Source organism: Lichenostomus cassidix, unplaced genomic scaffold (assembly GCF_008360975.1).
Source record: "Lichenostomus cassidix isolate B80296 unplaced genomic scaffold, HeHo_3.0 HiC_scaffold_46, whole genome shotgun sequence".
NCBI lineage: Eukaryota > Metazoa > Chordata > Aves > Passeriformes > Meliphagidae > Lichenostomus > Lichenostomus cassidix.
In genome coordinates this window covers 1,636,430-1,655,364 of record NW_028147597.1, presented here as the reverse complement: position 1 = coordinate 1,655,364, position 18,935 = coordinate 1,636,430, and the positions used below count along the sequence as shown (strand labels likewise).

Genomic DNA, 18,935 nt, shown 5'->3' with positions numbered 1-18,935 from the left:
TCCTTGGCACAAACTGCCAGCTGCTTTCCTTGGAGAAGGAGCTGCCTGAGACACAGAGGGATGTTCATTTATTGTCAGCACACTGAACCAAAGGAAGGCACAGCTCCATTAAAAAAAAAAGTCTGCTATGTATTAAATCCACTTTCCACAGCAGACAGTCTCATACCAAGAGGGAGGTGCAAGTGCAACCACTGGAGTGAGAACCACAAGTGATCAGGTTTGTGTCCTTTGGGGTCAGGAACTGGTGAGACTCTGGGGCCCAGAAAGGTTACCCTTCATGGCCAGCAGACAAAACTTGAACAGGACACATTTTAATAACCATCACAGCTCTTCCCTCAGCTCTGTGTGATGTCCCAGTAGCCTCCAATGAGTCCACCATGCACAAGGGATTTCTGCAGAAAATAAATTTTAGGCAAAGATGATGCTGTGATAGTTATAAACACATTTAAGATGTTGTATCAGGATGCTCTGTCTGGACTGGGGGTAAAACAGCTCAAACAATGCTTCATTTGCAAAGCTGTCCATGGTGGATGTTTTGGAAAAACACAAAGCAGCCTGACTCATTCTAGCTCCTCCTTCCTGGCTGAACCTCTCCTCCTTCACCTTCCACCCATTGTCTTTTGTCTCCCACCAGCACCCTGGTGAAGAGCCTGGCTCTGTGTTCTCCATCACCTCCTCGCTGGCACTGCCAGGCTGGGATGAGGAGCCCCTCAGCCTTCCCTTCTCTGGGCTGGACAAGCCCAGCTCCCTCAGCCTCTCCTCACAGCCAAAGGGCTCCAGCCCCACCTTGGAGGCTCTTCACTGACCCTGCTGCAGCTGCCAGACATCTTTCCTGCCCTGGGGAACACAAACCAGGCCACAGTGACCTGGAGAATCCACTTCCTTGATGTCCTTCCTGGTCACACAGCCCCCTTGTCCCTGTGTCAGGCTCTGGGGTGCATTCATGGAACATCCTCTGGGGAAGGCTGCAGCACTGGGTGAAAAGGTGCCCAGAGGGACAGGGGACCCCACTGTACATGAGTAACAGGAAGGTATTCTCTAAGGGAGGGAAGCTGTGAGGGAGGGCCTGGGCTGGAGGGCCCAACCCAGTGAAGCTCCACAGCCCTCTGTGATGTCAAAGCTTGCTCTGTGATGTCACTCTGCCCTCCTCTATGATGTGAGTCTGCTCTGTGATGTCACAGCCTGCTTTGTAACATCACAGCCCACCCTGTGCTGTCACAGCTGGCTCTGTTATGTCACACCACCATCCTGTGATGTCACAGTCTACCCTGTGATGCCACACAGCTGTCCTGTGATGTCACAGCCTGCTCTGTGATGTCACACAGTCCCCTCTATTATGCCATAGCTGCATGATGACACACATAACCCACTCTGTGATGTTTTAGTCCACTCTGTGACCTCACACAACCCATCCTGTGATGTCACACAGCCCCTTTCTTGCATCATAGCTGCTCTGTGGCTCTGTGACACAGCCACAGAGGTGACTCTATCACACAGTCCCCCCAGGACATCACAAAGCCACTCCATAATGTCATAGCTGTTCTGTTACCTCACATCATTCTCTCTGGAATGTCCCCTGGTGTCACTTTGGGGCAGGGCAAGTAGGCAGCCTGTGCCAGTAGGTGCATTTGGGCTCCTCTGTCTGCAGCCCCCAGTGCCCAGAGGTGCCCAGCAGCTCCTACAGGCTGCAGAACATCCATGCCACCCCAGAGAGCCACAAGTGTCTGTCCTCATCCTGGAGGATCTGGCACTGCTTGGAATCCTGGCCAGAGCTTAGTTGTGCAGTGACCGCAGGGCTCAGCAGGGCAGGGACCTCCTGGGAGCCCCCAAACCCCTCCTGCCCCACGGGTGCCCACAGCAGCCCCAGGGCTGTGCCTGTCTCCATGGCACTATCCCCATGGCACTGTCCCATGGCACTGTCCCCGAGGGTGCCAGGGCTGTGTTTCCCTCTCAGGGACAGGGCCCTGTGAGGTCCCAGCCACCCCAAACCCCCGGGGGTGCAAGGGAGGTCTCACCTGGATGCAGAGTCTCAGCAGGGAACTGTCCAAGGCCTGGAGGCTGTGGCACAGCAGGGACAGTCTTGGGACACCCCTGGTCACCTCCAGCTTGGTCACAGAGAACTCGGGGCTGCCAAGGGCAGGGATGGCCCTGGTCACCCTCAGGGACACAATGGTCACCCCCTTTGCCCACCCCCTTTGCCCACCCCTCACCACAGTGTCCCCAAGCCCTGCAGGTCCCACGGTGCCCAGGGGGTGGGATGGGGACCTGCCCCTCCCGGGGTGATTCTGTCACCTCCCTTCCCCTGTCACCTCTGGCTCGGGGCTGCTCAGGGGTCCTGGCACCCCCTGATGGCCCCGTGGCACTGGTTTGCCACGTCCCCCAGGAGCCGGGAGAGGTCACCTCCCTGCAGAAGGAGTGCTGGGCATCCTCCCTCAGCCGGGAGTGGCCATGGAGGAGAGCCAGGAAGGAACGAGCCTCCTGCAGTGTGGGGAACTCCCCGTCCTGTGCCAGGCGGGGGAACAGCCCCATGTCCCCCGAGTCCCCATCTCACCTGCACCCAGCTGTCTGCCCTGGGGAGGGTGACAACCTGGTTCTCCTCTGGGCTGCTCTCCCAGCTCGCTGTTTGCTTGGTGCTGATGGTGGCAATGTTGGGAAAGTCACACAAGTGCTGGCGCTTCAGTGGGGAAACTGCCGGGTTGACACCACTGTCACCCATGTCCCCACACCATGGGACCCCCACAACAGGCACCACCAGCACCCCGGAGCCACTGGGGTGCAGGAGGCAGAGGTGGCTGGTGGGGTATTCCCCAGGATGTCAGGATGCCCCCATGGGTGTCACTCTGTTCTCATGGGTGCCAAGATGTCCAATGGCTGCCAGGCTGTTCCCAGTGGATGCCAGGCTGTCCCATCTGGGCATCCTGGGGTGCCCTGTGCCCACTGTGGGATGGCCACGAGCAGCTCCAGGTGAGCCAGGTAAGAGGATCCACATCCCCCAGGCACTGGTGGGTGCTGGAGGACCTCGTGCCCAAAGCAAGGACCCTGAGCCATTGTTGGGATTCAGAGCTCACAGCCAGGACCCCCTGTTGAGAACAAGCACAGAACCCCAAGCCCAGAACCAGGACCCCCAGGGAACAGATGCTGCAGAGGGTGTTGGATCAAGTTCCTGTGACCCCAGAATATTGGGATTAGTGCAGCTGTAGCTCTGCCCAAGAGAGCTCTTCATCCACTTTCTCTCTTTTCCTCCCTCTGGCCATGCAGGGAGCTCATGACTTCAGTGTGTGACTCGTGTGTGCAAAGAGCAAATCTGGGCAGAATTGGGGCAGGGAGGGTTTGGGGGATTTTGGGATCTGTGCTGGGTACAGAACATGTTTTCCATGGGTCTGAGACTGTCTGCTGTGGAAAGTGGATTTAATATACAGCAGAAGAATGACATTTGCATTTTATGGAGCTGTGCCTTCCTTTGGTTCAGTTTGCTGCCAATAAATGAACATCCCTCTGTGTCTCAGGCAGCTCCTTCTCCAAGGAAAGCAGCTGGGAGTTTGTGCCAAGGAGCTGAAAGCTGCAGGTGCAGCCTGGAGTGGAGGAAGCTGAGATTTGCACAAGGCTGCTCTGAGTCCCAGGGGCTGGATGAGGGAAATGGTGGGGAGGGGGTTAGGGACAGAGTCTGATTGATTGTCAGCCATAAAGGGTCTTGATGTTCATATCTATTCAGAACTGCATTAGGAGGTGCTCTGGATCAATATCAATGGGAACTTGTTGATACCAACCTATAAACAGGAAAACTAAAAAGGGCAAATCAATTTGCTCTGCATTGCCTTTAAATATAGGGTATTCACTTTGAATACACTTCTGAAATCTCTACAATTAACCACAGAAGAACCGAAGACTTAATTAAATAATTCCCAGAGCCTTGTCTTGTTAGGGTATTTTGAAATGTTAATGAAATGTCATTTTGAAATGTTAATGAGCCTTTCTCACTGAATTCCTGAATGGAAGAGCTGAAGGCTGAACAAGCCTCTGGAGTAGTAAAATTCCTCAGGGAGCCTCCAAGTTGCTGAGGATGCATCCTTATCAGAGCAGGAATGAACAGCAATGGGCACAGCTTTCTGGCTGCCCCAGCTTTGGGATGAGCCCTGGGCCTGGAGCAGGAACAGCTCCTGATGGCCACAAGGCCAGGGCTGTTGTGCTGATGTGGGCAGATGGGATGGCAGGAGGGGCTGCAGAGCTCTCAGCATCTCCTGGACAGGAGAGCAGGGCACACAGGAGCCTCCTTTTCCTTTGGCCAAGCACGTTCCCCCATGGCTGGGGCTGAGTCCTCTGGCAGCTCCAGCTGCTGCTGTGCCCTTCAGAGGGGCTGAGGCCGTGGGGCCACTGCCCAGAGCAGCCTGGCCTGAGCAGGGCTGTGGGGCCAGAGGCGGCTGGGCTGTGCTGGGGAGAGGCCCTTGGTGCTGCAGAGAGCTCAGGGCAGCTGGCAGAGCTTGGAGGGAGCTGGGCTGGGCTGAGAGAAGCTGCCAGAGAAACCATCAGTGTCCATCTCAGCCTGTGTGAGCGTGCAGGGGCAGGACTGAGCCCAGGGCTTGTGGGGCAGAGCCAGGGCCTGGGGAAGGCATGGAAAACAGGCAAGTGGCTGAGAGAGGAGGCTGCTCTGAGCCCTTGGTGGCTGCAGGAGGGAAATGCAGAGCTGCTGTGGGATGGGGAGGGGGATTGAGTTCCAGCAGACACCGATGTGGGGCTGAGGGACTCAAGGGCTCCTTGGCCTGAGTCTGTCCTGGAAAAGTCTCTCAGGCCTCTGTGCTCAGGAACAGCTCCAAAGAGGACAGGAGAGCTCATCTTGGCAGGAACCTCATGGCATCCCAGAGGGACACATGCCAGTGTCTGCCCCTGCAGGGGAGTTCTACTGGCAATGGCCCTGGTTTGAGCTGCCTGGCTGGGGAGAGGCCCTACGAGTGTCCTGAGTGTGAGAAGAGCTTCTCCAGGAGCTCTCCCTTGACCCAACACCAACGGGGACACCGGTAAGGGAAGCCCTGTGAGTGCCCCAACTATGGGAAGAGCTTTGTCCTCTGCTCTACTTCATTCCCCACTGGAGGACCCACGTTGGGAAGAGAACTGGTGACCCACATGCCTGGTGATCCAGGTTGGGAAGACACCTGGCTGGTGGCATCCACATCCTCCTGGGTCCCTGTAGGCACATGGATGAATGCAGGGGCAGGAACGTCAATTGGGACTCAGATCAACATCAGAAATTAATTGGAAATTCTTCATTGGGAGGAGGAGATATGTTGACTTTAGACCTCAAAAATCTCACCAGCTCTCTCCAATCTTTTCTTCTGGTGCCATCAAGGAACACTGGATGATCTTGGAGATCTCAATAATTCCATTACTCTAATTCTCTCAGACCCACAGGCATCATCCACAGCTGAATGGTGATGGACTGGGGCAAAGACCATGGTTTTGGAGGCAATGGGGTGGAAACCTCTCCAAAGAACACTCTTCCACCCACCCAACCCAACCCCACAGGTACTCACATGATGCCGACATGTAAATCCTTTTGTTTTGGCCCCGATTTTCTTCTAATCTATCTTCATCCCTTGAAAATTACCCCTCATTGGTCAAAATGAGGAAATTGATCAAAGACATCCCACCATTTCACTGGGACCTGTGGGGAATTTGGGGTCCTGAGGGATATTCATCCAAACTCCAAACATTCCCCTCTCCCACAAAAGCTCCTCCCAGGGACCCCCAGGACATTTGGTGAGCTCCTCCTCCCTGGTCACCTGTGATGCTCCTGATGTTCCTGGGATGGGGGTGCTGCAGATACAGGAAGGACTGGAGCCATGAGCTTCCTCCTCTTCCTCTTCCTGCTGCTCCTCCAGCATCCCTCGTCCTTCATCCCTGCACACATGGACCTCAGGGGGCTCTGGGAATGGGATATGGGGGAGATCCACACCTAGAATCCGTGGACACTCCTGTGGGATGGGAGTTCACAGCTGTAAGCCCCAGCACTGAGTGGAGACCTGGGTTGGGGGGACCCACAGAGTGGTGTCCCAGCCCCATGGAGCCCCTGGGATCCCCATCCCAGCCCTACAGAGCCACAGAGTCCCATGGAGACCCATGGAGCCTCATCCCAGCCACTTGGAGCTTCATGGATCCCATTCCAGCCCCACAGATCCCCCATTCCCACAGATCCCCCAGTCCCACAGATCCCTCAGTCCCACAGATCCCCCCACTCTCCCTGCTCTGGCTGTGCTGGACCCTCAGCGTCTCCAGGTCGGGGTGGCTGAGCTGGGGACATTCACCCATATGGAACCAGGAATCCCAATGTTCCAGCTCAGCTCCTGCCCTGCTCGAAGGAAATCTTGTCCAGGTACCCCAGAACCACAAGTTAGGGGTGCCCCAGGCTGGGCTCTGACAGCTCCACAAACAGGAAATGCAGGCAGTGGGGAAGTGGGGGACACAGGGATTTGGAGGTTCTGGGAAGTCCCAAGGCCAAGGAAAGAGGATGATTGGGACAGGCTGGATGGTTGGTGCAGGAGGTGCAGGGGGAATTGGTGCAGGATAAGGGGGTGCACAGGGGACACGGTGCTGGAGAAGGGGCTTTCAAGGGGGTTCCAGGGTGAAGGAAATGGGGGTGTAGGGACTTGGAGAGGGGGATGGGGGATCCAGGGGATCCCTGTGCCCAGGAAAGGGGGGTCTCAGTGTTCCCAGTGACAGGGAAACGGGAGTCACAGGGTGGGGGGACCTGGAATAGCTGGGAAAGGGGGTTCAGGGAGTTCCCCTGGTGTTCAAGAAAGGAAATCTGGGAGCTGTGAAATGCAGGAATGGAGTTCCAGGGGGTCCCAGAGTCAAGGAAAAGGGTCAGGGGGCTGGGAGAGGCAGGATGGCTGGGAAAGTGGTTGCAGGGTGGATAAGGGGGTGCAGGGGTGATCTCACTGCCAGGTAAAAGGGTGTAAGAGGTTCTTGATTCCCAAAAATTGGAATTCAGGGAGGTCCCAGGGTCAAGGAAATGGGGGTGCAGAAGCTTGGAGACGTAGGAGAGGGGATCAGGGGGATGCAAGGGGGTCCTGATGTCCAGGAATTGGGCGTAAGGGGGTCCCTGGGAACACCCCGAGGTCCCCTTTGGGACACTTCCTGGGACAACCCAGGACGCCCCTACAGGAGTGCCAGGAGTGGGGAACTTGGGAGACACAGAGATTTGGGAGTCTGGGTGGTCCCAGAGTCAAGAGAAGGAGAGAAGTGGGAGAGTTGCGAGAGCCAAGAAGGGGGTTCCAGGGTCCAGGAAAGGGGGGGAAAGATGGTGAGGTGACCTGGGATGGCCAGAAATGGGGGCCCAGGGGTATCCAGGATCAAGGAAAAGAGGGATCCAGGAGCTGGGAAAGGAGAGATGGCTGGGAAAGGGGGGGAGGGAGGTCCTGGAGTCAAGGAAAGGGGAGCTTGGGCGCTGGAAACCTGGGAATGGTGGGGAAGGTGCCCCCCAGCATGGAAAAGGGGATGCAGGGGCATCCTGATTATAACAGGGAAGAGAGGGAGGAAAAAAATGAGATGAGGATCCCAACTCCCAATTTCCAGGGCCAGGAACTCAGGGAGGGGGCAGGGAAGTGCCCACAGGGAAACAGATCCCAAAGCAGATCTGCTGCTCAGGGACAGTGGAAACTGAGAACAGGGATTTGGGGAATGCAGAGCAGTGGGATGGGGGTCACCCTCCACCTTCTCACCATCCTGCACTTCCCAGAGCCCAGTCACTCCCAGTATAAGCCCTGACACCTCCAGTATGATCCCACTGGCACAGAACATCATCCCAACTGCCCCCAGCATAGCCCCAGTCACTCTGAGTATGATCCTAGTATGAATCCAGTATGATCCCAGTCTCCCACAGCAGGGTCCCAGTCACTCCCATTTTTTCCCAGTGTGCTCCCAGTTCTCCATCACTGGTCCCAGTCGCTCCCAGTTGGTCCCAGTCAACCCCAGTATGGCTACAGACACTCCCAGCATATCCCATTTGCCTTCAGCATGCTCGTGGTCATTCCCAGTCACTCCCAGTTCCCCCAGTAAGCTTGTTGTTATCACAGTATAATCCCAGTCACTCCCAGGAGATCCCAGTTGCTTCCAGGATGCACCCAGTCATATCCAGTTAGTTCCAGTTGCTTGCAGTGTGATCCCAGTTTCCCTCTGTTACTCCAGAAGCCCAAAGTGAGGTCCCAGTTGCTCCCTGTCAATGCCAGTATGATCCCAGTTCCCTCCAGTATGATCCTAGTCACTTCCTGCCACTCCCAGGATGATGCCAGTTGATCCCATCATGGTCCTAGTCATGCCCAGTATGATCCCAAGATGACCCCAGGGTGGGTCTAGTTGCTCCCAGTGTGAACCCAGTGACCCTGCACATGGTTCCAGTTGCTCTCTGTAATCCCCAGGAGGGTTCCAAACACTCCCAGTGTGACCTCAGTCACTACCAGACTCTCCTACTATATCGCAGTCACTGTCAGCAGCATCCCAGTTGTTCCCAGTTGCTTCCAGAATGATCCCAGTTGCTCACAGCCACTCCCAGTCACCCTGAGTGTGGTCCCAGTCACTCCCAGGAGCTTCCAGTCACCTCCTGCATGATCCCAGTCACTCCCAGTGTATCCCAGTTGCCCCCAACATGGTCCAAACTGCCCCCACATGCTAGTCACTCCCAGTAGGATGCCACTATGATCCCTGTCACCCTGTGTGATCCCAGTCTCCCCCAGCATGCGCCCAGCTACTCCCACTGTGATCCCAGGATATCCCACTTGCCCTCAGCAAGCTCATAGTCATTTCCAGGCACTCCCAGTTGCCCCAGCACGGTTCCAGTTGCCCCCAGTACAATCCCAGTCACTGCCAGTATGATCTCAGTCACTATCAGTATGCTCCCAGTACAGCCCAGTCCCTCCCAGTGCTGCCACTCCCGGGATCCCCCACCCCTCTCTGCATTTCCCCCTCCCGGATCTCCAGGCTCCCCACAGGAGCCCCAAGGGCTGCAACTCCCTGCCCAGGGTCCCCACCAAGGCCCACTTTGGATCTGCAGCCCCCAGTTCTCCCTGTTTCCCTCTCCTTTTCCCCAGGCCAGGCTCCCCCTGTCCCCAGCGCTGGGCTGGGAGCAGCCGAGAGCCCCGCGCTGCCCATGCCGAGCTGTCCTGGCTGCATCCCCGCTCCTCCCGCGGCTGCAGGGCTTGGGGAACGGCGGAGGAGGAGGGAGGAGGAGGGAGAAGCGATGGAGGAGGAGGAGGATGAGAGATGGAGAGATTAAGTGAGGAGGAGAAGGTGGACAAGGCAGAAAAGCGGGAAGAGGGTAGAGGAAGAGGAGGAGCAGGAAGAAGCTCGCGGTTCCAGCGCTCTCTGACTCTGCAGCTCTCTCTGAATTTGCAGCTCTCTCTGAATTCGCAGCCCCCCAGACCATCGCCCCCCACCCTGCAGGTGCCCGGGGAGGGGGAGTTAACCCCAAATATCCTGGGGAGTCCCTGGGTTTGGGTGGTTTTGGGGGAAGATGTTTGGAGCTTGCGGGACTCCAAAGCCGAGCCGCAAATGTGCCTTGGGAGGATCCCGAGGGGTCCCCGGGAGGTGTTTTTTGGGAGGTCCCGGTGGCGGTGCCGGCAGAGCCCGGAGGGGGGAGGGGGACACCGGTTTTGGGGACCCCTGGGAGAGCAGGGGGATGGGAGAAGCCCGGGACCCCTGGGATGGGGAGAGCAAGGGGGGCGATAGCGGAGCTGAGGGATCCCCGGGACCCTGAAATAGAGACACAGCGAGGGACCCTCCAGGAGCCCCAGCTGCCCTGAGCTGAACCCCAGAGAGAGGAGACCCCCAGAACCCCGAGGGGGCAACCCGGAGAGGGGAGACCCTGAGGTTCCCGGGACCCCTGGCAGGAGGGTCTGGGGGCTGGAGGGGTAGGATGGCCAGGAAAGGGGCTCAGGGCTTTCCTCGATCCCGGCAATGGCTGCTCCAGTATGAGCCCAGTTGCCCCCTGCCCATGTGGTCCCAGTTTGTTGGTCACTCCCAGTATGAGCCCAGTCACTGCCAGTATGATCCTGGTCATTTCCACTCACTCCCTGTAGGATCCCTTTTGCTCCCAGTATGAACCCAGTCGCTCCCAGTATGAACCCAGTCACTCCCAGTCATTCCCAGTCATATGATGCAATTTGCCACCAGTACAGTCCCCATTGCTCCCAATCCCTCCCCCTTTGGCCCAGTGTGTTCCTAGTTCTCCCAGTTGCCCCTAGTATGATCCCAGTCTCCCCCAGCATGGAGCCAGTCACTCCCAGCTGCCCTATCATAATCCCAGTCACTCTCAGTATGAGTCCAATATGATCCCAGTCTCTCCCAGCAGGACCCCAGTCACTCCCATTTGCCCCCAGTTGTCCTCAGATTGGTCCCAGTTCCCTCCAGTTGCTCCCAGTGTGGCCTCTGTATGGTCTCAGACACTCCCAGTATATCCCAGTTGCCCTCAACATTCTCATAGTCATTCCCAGTCATTTCCAGTTACCTCAGCACGGTTCAGTTGCCCCCAGTATGAACCCAGTCACTCCCAGTACATCCAAGTTGTCACCGGCATGCACCACCTCATTCCCAGTTGCTCCCAGTTCCTCCCAGTATTTCCCCAGTTGGCTCCCAGCATGGGCCTGGTAGCTCTCACTAACCCCCAATCAGAGTCCATTCACACCCACTATAATCCCAGCATGATTGCAGCTGCTTTCAGTATGATCCCAGTCACTCCCAGTATGACCCCAGTCACTCCCAGTGTGATTCCAGTGTTTCCCCAGCATGGGCCCGCTTGCTCCCTGTTGCCCCAGCCGTGGTTCCAGTTGCTCCCTTTCACCCCCACTATGGTTCCAGTCACTCCCAGTATGATCCCAGTGACTCCCTGTCTCTCCCAGTATATCCCAGCTGCCCCCAGCATGCTCCCAGTCACTCCCAGTTCCTTCCAGTTGCTTTCAGCATGATTCCAGTTACTCACAGCCACTGCCAGTCAATCCCAGTATGATTCCAGTCACCCCCAATGTGATCCCAGTCTCTCCCAGCATGGGCCCAGCTGCTCCCACTGTGATCCCAGTATGATCCCAGTTGCCCCCAGCATGGTTTCAGTTGTTCTCTGTTCCTCCCAGTGAGATCCCACTTGCACCCAGTCGCTATTGGTATAGTCCCAGTCCCTCCCTGTATCATCCCAGTCTTTCCCTGTATCATCCCAGTCCCTCCCAGCAGGATCCCAGTTCCACCCAGTTGCTCCCAGTGCAGACCCAGTCTTTCCCACTTGCTCTCAGTTGTCCCCAGCATGGTCTCAGCTGTTCCCAGTGTGGTTCTAGTCACCCCAGTATGGTTACAGACACTGCCAGTATGTCCCAGTTGCCCTCAGCATGCCTGTAGTCATTGCCAGGCACTCCCAGTTGCCCCAGTATGGTTCCAGTTGCCCCCAGTATGATCCCAGTCACTGCCAGTATGATCCCAGTACAGCCCAGTCCCTCCCAGTGCTGCCACTGCTGGGATCTGGATTCTCTCCCAAAGCAGAGAATAAGGGGAGAAGGGACCCCAGGACCCCCAACGACCCCAGAATCCCGAACTGGGGAGACCAAAGAGGATGGAACTTCTGGGATTCCCAGGACTCCTGTTAGCTTGTGGAGTGCCAGGTCCACATAGAGGGAGGGACCTCCAATACATGCAAGCCCCCCAGCAGCCTGGGCAAGGAGGAACCCCAGAACCCCAAAGTGGAGAGACTAGAGAGGGGGAGCTCCTGTGAGGCTTTTTGGGGCTGAATGTTGGTGTTTTGGAAGTTTCTATGGACTCCAGATGCACAGTGACTTCTAGAGATGGATTTTGGCAGGAGGAACCCCCAACCCCACATACTCAAACCTTGTTTTTCTCCCCAAAACGGGATTTCTCACTCCTGATCCTTTGCTAGATGGAGAAGGAAGCTGCGAGGAAGAGGATGATGCCCTGGGACACCCAAGCAGGTGAGGAGGAAGCCACTGCCCCTTTCCCTCTCTCTTCTCCTCTATGGTCCAGCTCAGCATCACCCCTGGATACAGGACAGCCCTGCTGCCAATGCTGTCCTGCTGGGGATGGACTGGGGGGATCTCCTTTCTCTTCCCTCCCTCCCTCCCTCCCTCCCTCCCTCCCTCCCTCCCTCCCTTTTCCCTTCTCCTTTTTACTTTCTGCCCTTGTTCATGCTGCTTCCTTCCTTCCTCCCCCAGAAAACAAATTTAGGACTGAGACCAGGGAGGACAAATCTCTCCAGCAGAACCTCCTGGAAGAGGAAAAGCCATGGAGATCCCCCATGAGGAGAGGCTCCAAACCTGTGCCGAGAAGGTGGCTGGAGCTCCAGCAGAAGCTCCAGCCTGATCCACCATCAGATGATCCACACAGGGGAACAGACCTACAAGTGCCTGGAATGTGGGAAGAGCTTCAGTTATGCCTCCAACCTGTTCTTTCACAGGAGGATCCACACTGGGGAGAGGCCCTACGAGTGTCCTGAGTGTGGGAAGAGCTTCTCCGTGAGGTCTCACTTGACCAAAGATTGATGGAGCCACTGGTAAGGGAAGCCTTGTGAGTGCCTTGACTGCAGGAGGAGCTTTGTCCACTGCACCAACTTCATTCCCCATCAGAGGACCTACGTTGGGAAGAGCCCTGGTGACCCACATTGCTGGTGATCCACGCTGGGAGGACATTTGGCAGGTGATCTCTATTCTGGTTTCCCATAGTGTGTGTTGCATTCACTTCAATCCAGGGTCACTGTACTGCTCAAGGACAGGACTGGAGGGAATGGCTGGAGCTGAGTCAGGGCAGGTTTAGGTTGGAGCTGAGTCAGGGTAGGTTTAGGTTGGAGCTCAGTCAGGGCAGGTTTAGGTTGGAGCTGAGTCAGGGCAGGTTTAGGTTGGAGCTCAGTCAGGGTACGTTTAGGATGGATCTCAGTCAGGGCAGGTTTAGGCTGGAGCTGAGTCAGGGTAGGTTTAGGCTGGAGCTGAGTCAGGGCAGGTTTAGGGTGGAGCTGACTCAGGGCAGGTTTATGTTGGGGCTCAGTCAGGGCAGGTTTAGGATGGATCTCAGGAAAGGTTTCCCCAGAGACTGTTCAGGCACTGATCAGCTCCCCAGGGAAGAGCTCACAGCTCCAAGGCTCTCTGAGCTGCAGGAGTGTTTGGTCACTGCTCCCAGGCCCAGGCTGGGATTGTTGGTGTGTCCTGGGCAGGGCCAGGAGTTGGACTCAATGATCCTGGTGGTTCCTCCCAGCTCAGACAATTCTGTGGTTCTGTGATCCCATGACCCTCGGAATGGGATGGCAAATGGTTACCATGGAAATGGGCTGTGGCTCCAGGCCTGAGCTGGTGTCCATGGCAACCAGCCCTGGTATTGGGTCTCCATGGAGCTGCCAAGGTACTGACCATAGCAACAGGTCTTGGTGATGGTTGCCATGGAAACTGATCATAGCAATGGGTCCTGGTGATGGTTGCCATGGAAACTGATCATAGCAATGGGTTCTGGTAATGGTTTTCTGCTAAGGAGCCAGTTTGTCACAGGCACTCAGAGGGGTTCCATGGGGTCATTCCAAGAGTCTCTAGGCTGCTCAAGAGCTGGAATGTCACAGGCAGAGACAAGCGTTCCATGGAGACCTCCCAGGGGTTCCTGGGGATGACAAAGAGCCGTGTGGTCACAGGCAGTCACAGATATTCCACAGTGACATCCCAGGGGACTTTGGGCTGCTCAGGCCCTGATCTGTCACAGGCACTCACAGGAGCTCCACGGTGACATCCCAGGAGTCCCCAGGCTGTCAGAGAGCCAGCATGTCCCAGACACTCACAGGGACTCCTGTCATGGGCAGAGTGGGAGCTTCAGGCAAAGTTTATTAGAGGAGCTCCCCGTGGGAGCAGAAAGGACTCCCAACACTCCCCATAGACCCTGAAACCCCTCCAGAACCTACAAGCTACCTAAACTGCTTCTGATAGAGGAGCCTGGAAGCAGCTGGATCCAATCCCAGCCCCAGACCTTGTCAAGGGTTTATGTGTACAGCATTATTCAGGTGTAGTTGAACCTTCATACAATTTTTCCCTCAGAATATACAATGGAAAACCAGATACATTTATATAAATTTAGATATGATTATGATCATGATTAGACAGAATTATCTTAATAAGAATTATTTACAATATAGGATCTATAACAGTTATTATAATAGAGCACTCTAGGTAGCAATTTTGAAGCAACTGTACTAAAACAAAACCAATTATTAAGTAGAGATTGATGTCACTCCCCCAGGCCAATGGCAAATCTCAGCTTTGAGCAGTGATCTTGAGGGGTGTCCACACTGCAGGGAGGAATTTCCACACCTCTCCAAGAAGGGAAATATCAGGAGATGCTGCTGTTAAAATTTGGGATGAGGCTTTTACAACCTGAAGTGCTGCCCTGCCAGTCAGATGTGCCCAGGCTGTGCCAGCTCAGCAGCTCCAGAGAAGTTCTCAGTGGTGTCACTTGGTAATTCCTTTCTCTGGGGATTTTTCCAGCTCTGCCCCATCTTCAGCTCCCTCTCAGGATGCTGAACTTTGGGATGGAGGAGTCAGGCTGCTTTCAGCATTATTCACCCCAAAAGCAGTGTAACCTCCCTTCTGCAATTACCCCTGGGGGATTGCAAACAGGGTTTGTTGGAGCTCATTGCAGGCAGAGCCTCCTGCTCCAGCAGGAACTGCCTTTCCTGTGCCAGGACCAGGGCAGATCCCACTGGAGGAAAAGCCCCAGGCCAGCAGCAACCCAGTGAAGGCCTTGGGCACAAGTGCAGAGTGACGTGGTGGGAGCTGTGCCAGGCAAAGTGGGACATGAGACACCAAAGGCACCTGGGCAGCAGCAGCTCCTGCAGGCCATGGCCAGAAGCCTTCCTTGCCAACCCAGCCTGGTGGCCACCACTGCAGAGCTGCTGCTTCAGGGGGGATTTCTGGCTGGGCTCTGCTCCTCCCCAGAGTGTGACCTCAGCACTGACTGTCACAGCCCTTGTGCCTGAGCCCTGCAAAGCCTCAAGGTCACCTGAGCCACCCTGGCTCTGTCAGCCCTGGGGCAGAGGAGAGGGCAAGGCCAAGAAGGGTTTGGGTTTGGCTGCTGCATGTGAGCTCCAGCAGAGACGAGGAGTCAAGGGAGTGCATGAAGAGAGATGGGCAAAGGCAACATAAATTGGGATGTTGAATATGAGGTCACTTCTGGGACAGGAGCCTCATTGACAAATGATTGGCCTCAGGAGCTTGGGGACAAAACATTCATCACAAGACTGCTCATCCCAGCAGAGACAAGACAGGGGCAGAGGAAAGGGGAGAGCCAGGCCAGGGGACATGGCTGCAATGGTGATGGCTGTGAGGTCACTGCCACTGCAGCAGCCTGCTTGGCCCTCAGCAGACATTCTGGCCAGAAGCATGGTGAGCTCACCCAGCACATCAGAGACACCAAACAACAGGAATTCCATCCTTGGGGAGGGGAGGGGTTTCACTATGTCAGGTTGTGCAAAGATCCTCATCCTGGACAATTTCTGAGATGAGGCATTCCCTACTCAGGAAAAACAATTGCAGTTTTGTGCCACTCTCATCATAAAATATTTCTTCCTGGTAACAAATCTAAATCCACTCTTGTTCAGTGTAAACATATTTGACCTTGTTTTGTCTCTGCAAGATTTGGGAGAAAATAACACTCTGTTTTTCTTGGACTTTAACCACTCTGTTTCCTTTTTCACAGACCCTGGGGACAACTGAAAAATCTCCCAAAATGGTGTTTGGAGGCCGCATCCCGTAAGCAGCAGGGAGAGGCTGAGGGCCCTGGGCTGAGGGGTGTGGAGACTGAGGACAGAACAGGAGTAGCCTGGGAGGGCTTGAAGGGTGGATTGAGAGATGTGGAGCTTTTTTCCATAGTGGAAATGAGCATGAGGAAGAAATAATGGCACCAAGGGCAGCTGGGGAGGTTTAGACTTGAAACGAGGAAAAAGGAATTTCCCTCACAGGGCAGTGCTGTGGTGCAACACATCCCCCTGAAGGAGTCTGGGTCGGCCCAAGGCTCTGTGTGCCAAGGCAGAGGCAGGCAGGACGCAGAGCTGTCAGCAAAGGAAGGGCCAGCGAGGTGGGGCAGCCGGGGGATGACGACAGCCTGCAGGGACAGAGGCACAGGGCATGGACAGCGTAGGACAGCCTGGGCTGGTGAGGGCAGAGGGATGTGCAGGAGCTGCAAGGCCCTGACAGAGCCAACTTGTGCAGCACTTTGGCCATGGCTGCTGTCCCTGGCCCTGAGGCCATGAGGAGGACACAAGTGACCCTTGCAGCCCTGGGGCCTCATTGCCTCCTTGTCCCTGCCCAGCAGCCTGGCAGGGGCTGCCCCATGGTCCTGCCCTTGGCATTGCACATCCCCACATGCCAGTGCCCCGGGAAGAGCCCTGAGCACTGAGGGAGGGACAGGATCTGCCTTGCCAGGGGCTGGGGCTCAGGCCTTGGCCCTTTGCATTCCTGAAACACATCCAGGTTTTCTCAGCATCAGAGACACCATTGCCTTGTTTGTCCCCGTCTGTCATCACTGCCTCCAGTGTTCTCTAACTGCAGCCTGGAGACACTTTCTCAGTAGTGTAACTCAGTCAGATCATTAAAACTTTAAGAAACATGGAAGTTTAAATCTGATTCAGAGTTCTTGAGAAGTTTTTTGAACACTCTCTCAGGGACTGAGTCTGATGTAAACAACCCCAAATCCCCGAGAGGTTAATTAATGTCCTTGTGGTGTTGCTGTGCTGCTGAGCTGGGCTGGGCTCCTGGCACAGAGGGAACTCCTGGCAACCAAGAAGAGCTTCAAAAAGACATTTCTCCAGAGGAGCAGTTTCTCTCCCAGCCCAGCAGGGCTGAGGGTGCTGCCTGCAGCTACCTGAGAGGAGGGAAGCAGACAGAGGCTAGAAGAAACTGGAAGGACAATTCTGAGCTTATTCATGGAGAAATCTTCAAAACTTCTGACACAGTAAGTCTCTGGCTGCAGGGATCTCCTAAAGCTGACACATGACAGCACTGATATGACTGTAAGGATGGCTCTGCTGGTGTTTCTGGTTTGGGGAGGATGTGCTGCAGAGCGGGGCTGCCCTGGGCACCATCAGAGGGACAGGGCAGGACAGCTCCTGCTGCCAGCGATGGCTGCAGGCTGGGAAGGTGGGGGTGCAGCCAGGGGTGCCCAGGGCTGTCCTGCAGAGCAGCTCCTGCAGCCCTGAGGGCTCTTTGCCAGGGCAGGGGATCTGCCAGCTGCCCTGAGCAGCAGAGCTCTTGTGTCCCCTGGCAGCCAGCACAGCCCTCAGCCCGGGGGCTCGGGGCCCTCAGTCCCCTCCTGGGCCGGCAGAGCAGCACCAGAGATGAAGGGCATCTCTCCTGCCATTGCCCATTCCCTGCTGACCAGGGCCTGAGGGCGACTGTCCTGCACTGCTGCTGCCTGCGAGGGGCTGGGCAGGGCTGGGCAGGGAAAGGCTTTTCCTCAGTGCTCGGCTGTCTCTCTCCTTGCCTTGCTCAGCTGCTCCTGGCATTGCTGACAGGCTCTCTGGCAATGGCAGTTGCAGCTGCAGGGTCAGGCGCAGCCCTTGGGGCTCCTCCTGTGCAGGGTGAGCACAGCAATGAGGTGTCCCAGCTCCCTCTGCCCTGGGCAGCTCTGGGCAGGGCAGGCTGGCAGGCTGACTGGCAGCAGAGCAGAGCTGACTCCTCAGTGTCCATGGGCAGAGCCAGTGCTTGTCACAGCAACAGGGCCAGATCCCAGCAGAGCTCCAGGCATGGGGCTGGAAGAAGAACTCTGAGAAAAGGGAAATTGGGTGACACAGAGTGACAGGGCTGGGAGAAAGGGCTTGGACATTGCCCAGGAAAGTCTGCCCTGACTTGTCACTGTCTCCTCCATGAACAGGTCCCCAAGTCCAGAGGATCAAAATGTCCAACAGCAGCTCCATCAGCCACTTCCTCCTCCTGCCATTCGCAGACACACAGCAGCTGCAGCTCCTGCACTTCTGCCTCTTCCTGGGCATCTCCCTGGCTGCCCTCCTGGCCAACAGCCTCATCATCAGCGCCATAGCCTGGAACCACTGCCTGCACACCCCCATGTTCTTCTTCCTGCTCAACCTGGCCCTGGCTGACCTGGGCTCCATCTGCACCACTGTCCCCAAAGCCATGCACAATTCCCTCTTGAACACCAGGGACATCTCCTACTCAGGATGTGCTGCACAGCTCTTTTTCTTTCTCTTCTTTATGTCAGCAGAGTATTTCCTCCTCACCATCATGTCCTATGACCGCTATGTGTCCATCTGCAAACCCCTGCACTATGGGACCCTCCTGGGCAGCAGAGCTTGTGCCCACATGGCAGCAGCTGCCTGGGCCTGTGGCTTTCTCTATGCTCTGCTGCACACAGTCAATACATTTTCTCTGCCCCTGTGCCACGGCAATGCCCTGGGCCAGTTCTTCTGTGAAATCCCACACATCCTCAAGCTCTCCTGCTCACACTCCTACCTCAGGGAACTTGGTTTACTTCTGGCTTCCAGTTTTCCATTTTTAGGGTGTTTCATTTTCATAGTTTTCTCCTATGTGCAGATCTTCAGGGCTGTGCTGAGGATCCCCTCTGAGCAGGGACGGCACAAAGTCTTTTCCACATGCTTCCCTCACCTGGCTGTGGTCTCCCTGTTTGCCAGCACTGGCTTTTTTTCCTACCTGAAGCCTCCCTCCATCTCCTCCCCATCCCTGGATCTGGCAGTGTCAGTTCTGTACTCATTGGTGCCTCCACTACTGAACCCTCTCATCTACAGCCTGAGGAACGAGGAGCTCAAGGCTGCAGTGTGGAGAATGATGACTGGAGAATTTCAGAGACATTAAACTGTTTGCCCATTTCTGAAAATCACTTGTTGTATGAGTCATCTTTGATAGTTTCTGTTGGTGTGGTTGTGGGCGGTTTTTCCTATGTTTTAGTTTTTTAAC

At 55.8% G+C, this 18,935-nt stretch overlaps 1 protein-coding gene across 1 annotated transcript; it reads left to right on the top strand.

Moving 5' to 3' along the window:
* The first annotated feature begins 18,245 nt into the window (after nt 1-18,245).
* On the top strand, nt 18,246-18,833 carry LOC146421925 (olfactory receptor 14J1-like). Its single transcript, XM_085046866.1, has one exon. It carries the CDS (start codon nt 18,246-18,248, stop codon nt 18,831-18,833), a length of 588 nt encoding a protein of 195 aa, XP_084902992.1.
* The last annotated feature ends 102 nt before the right edge of the window (nt 18,834-18,935 follow it).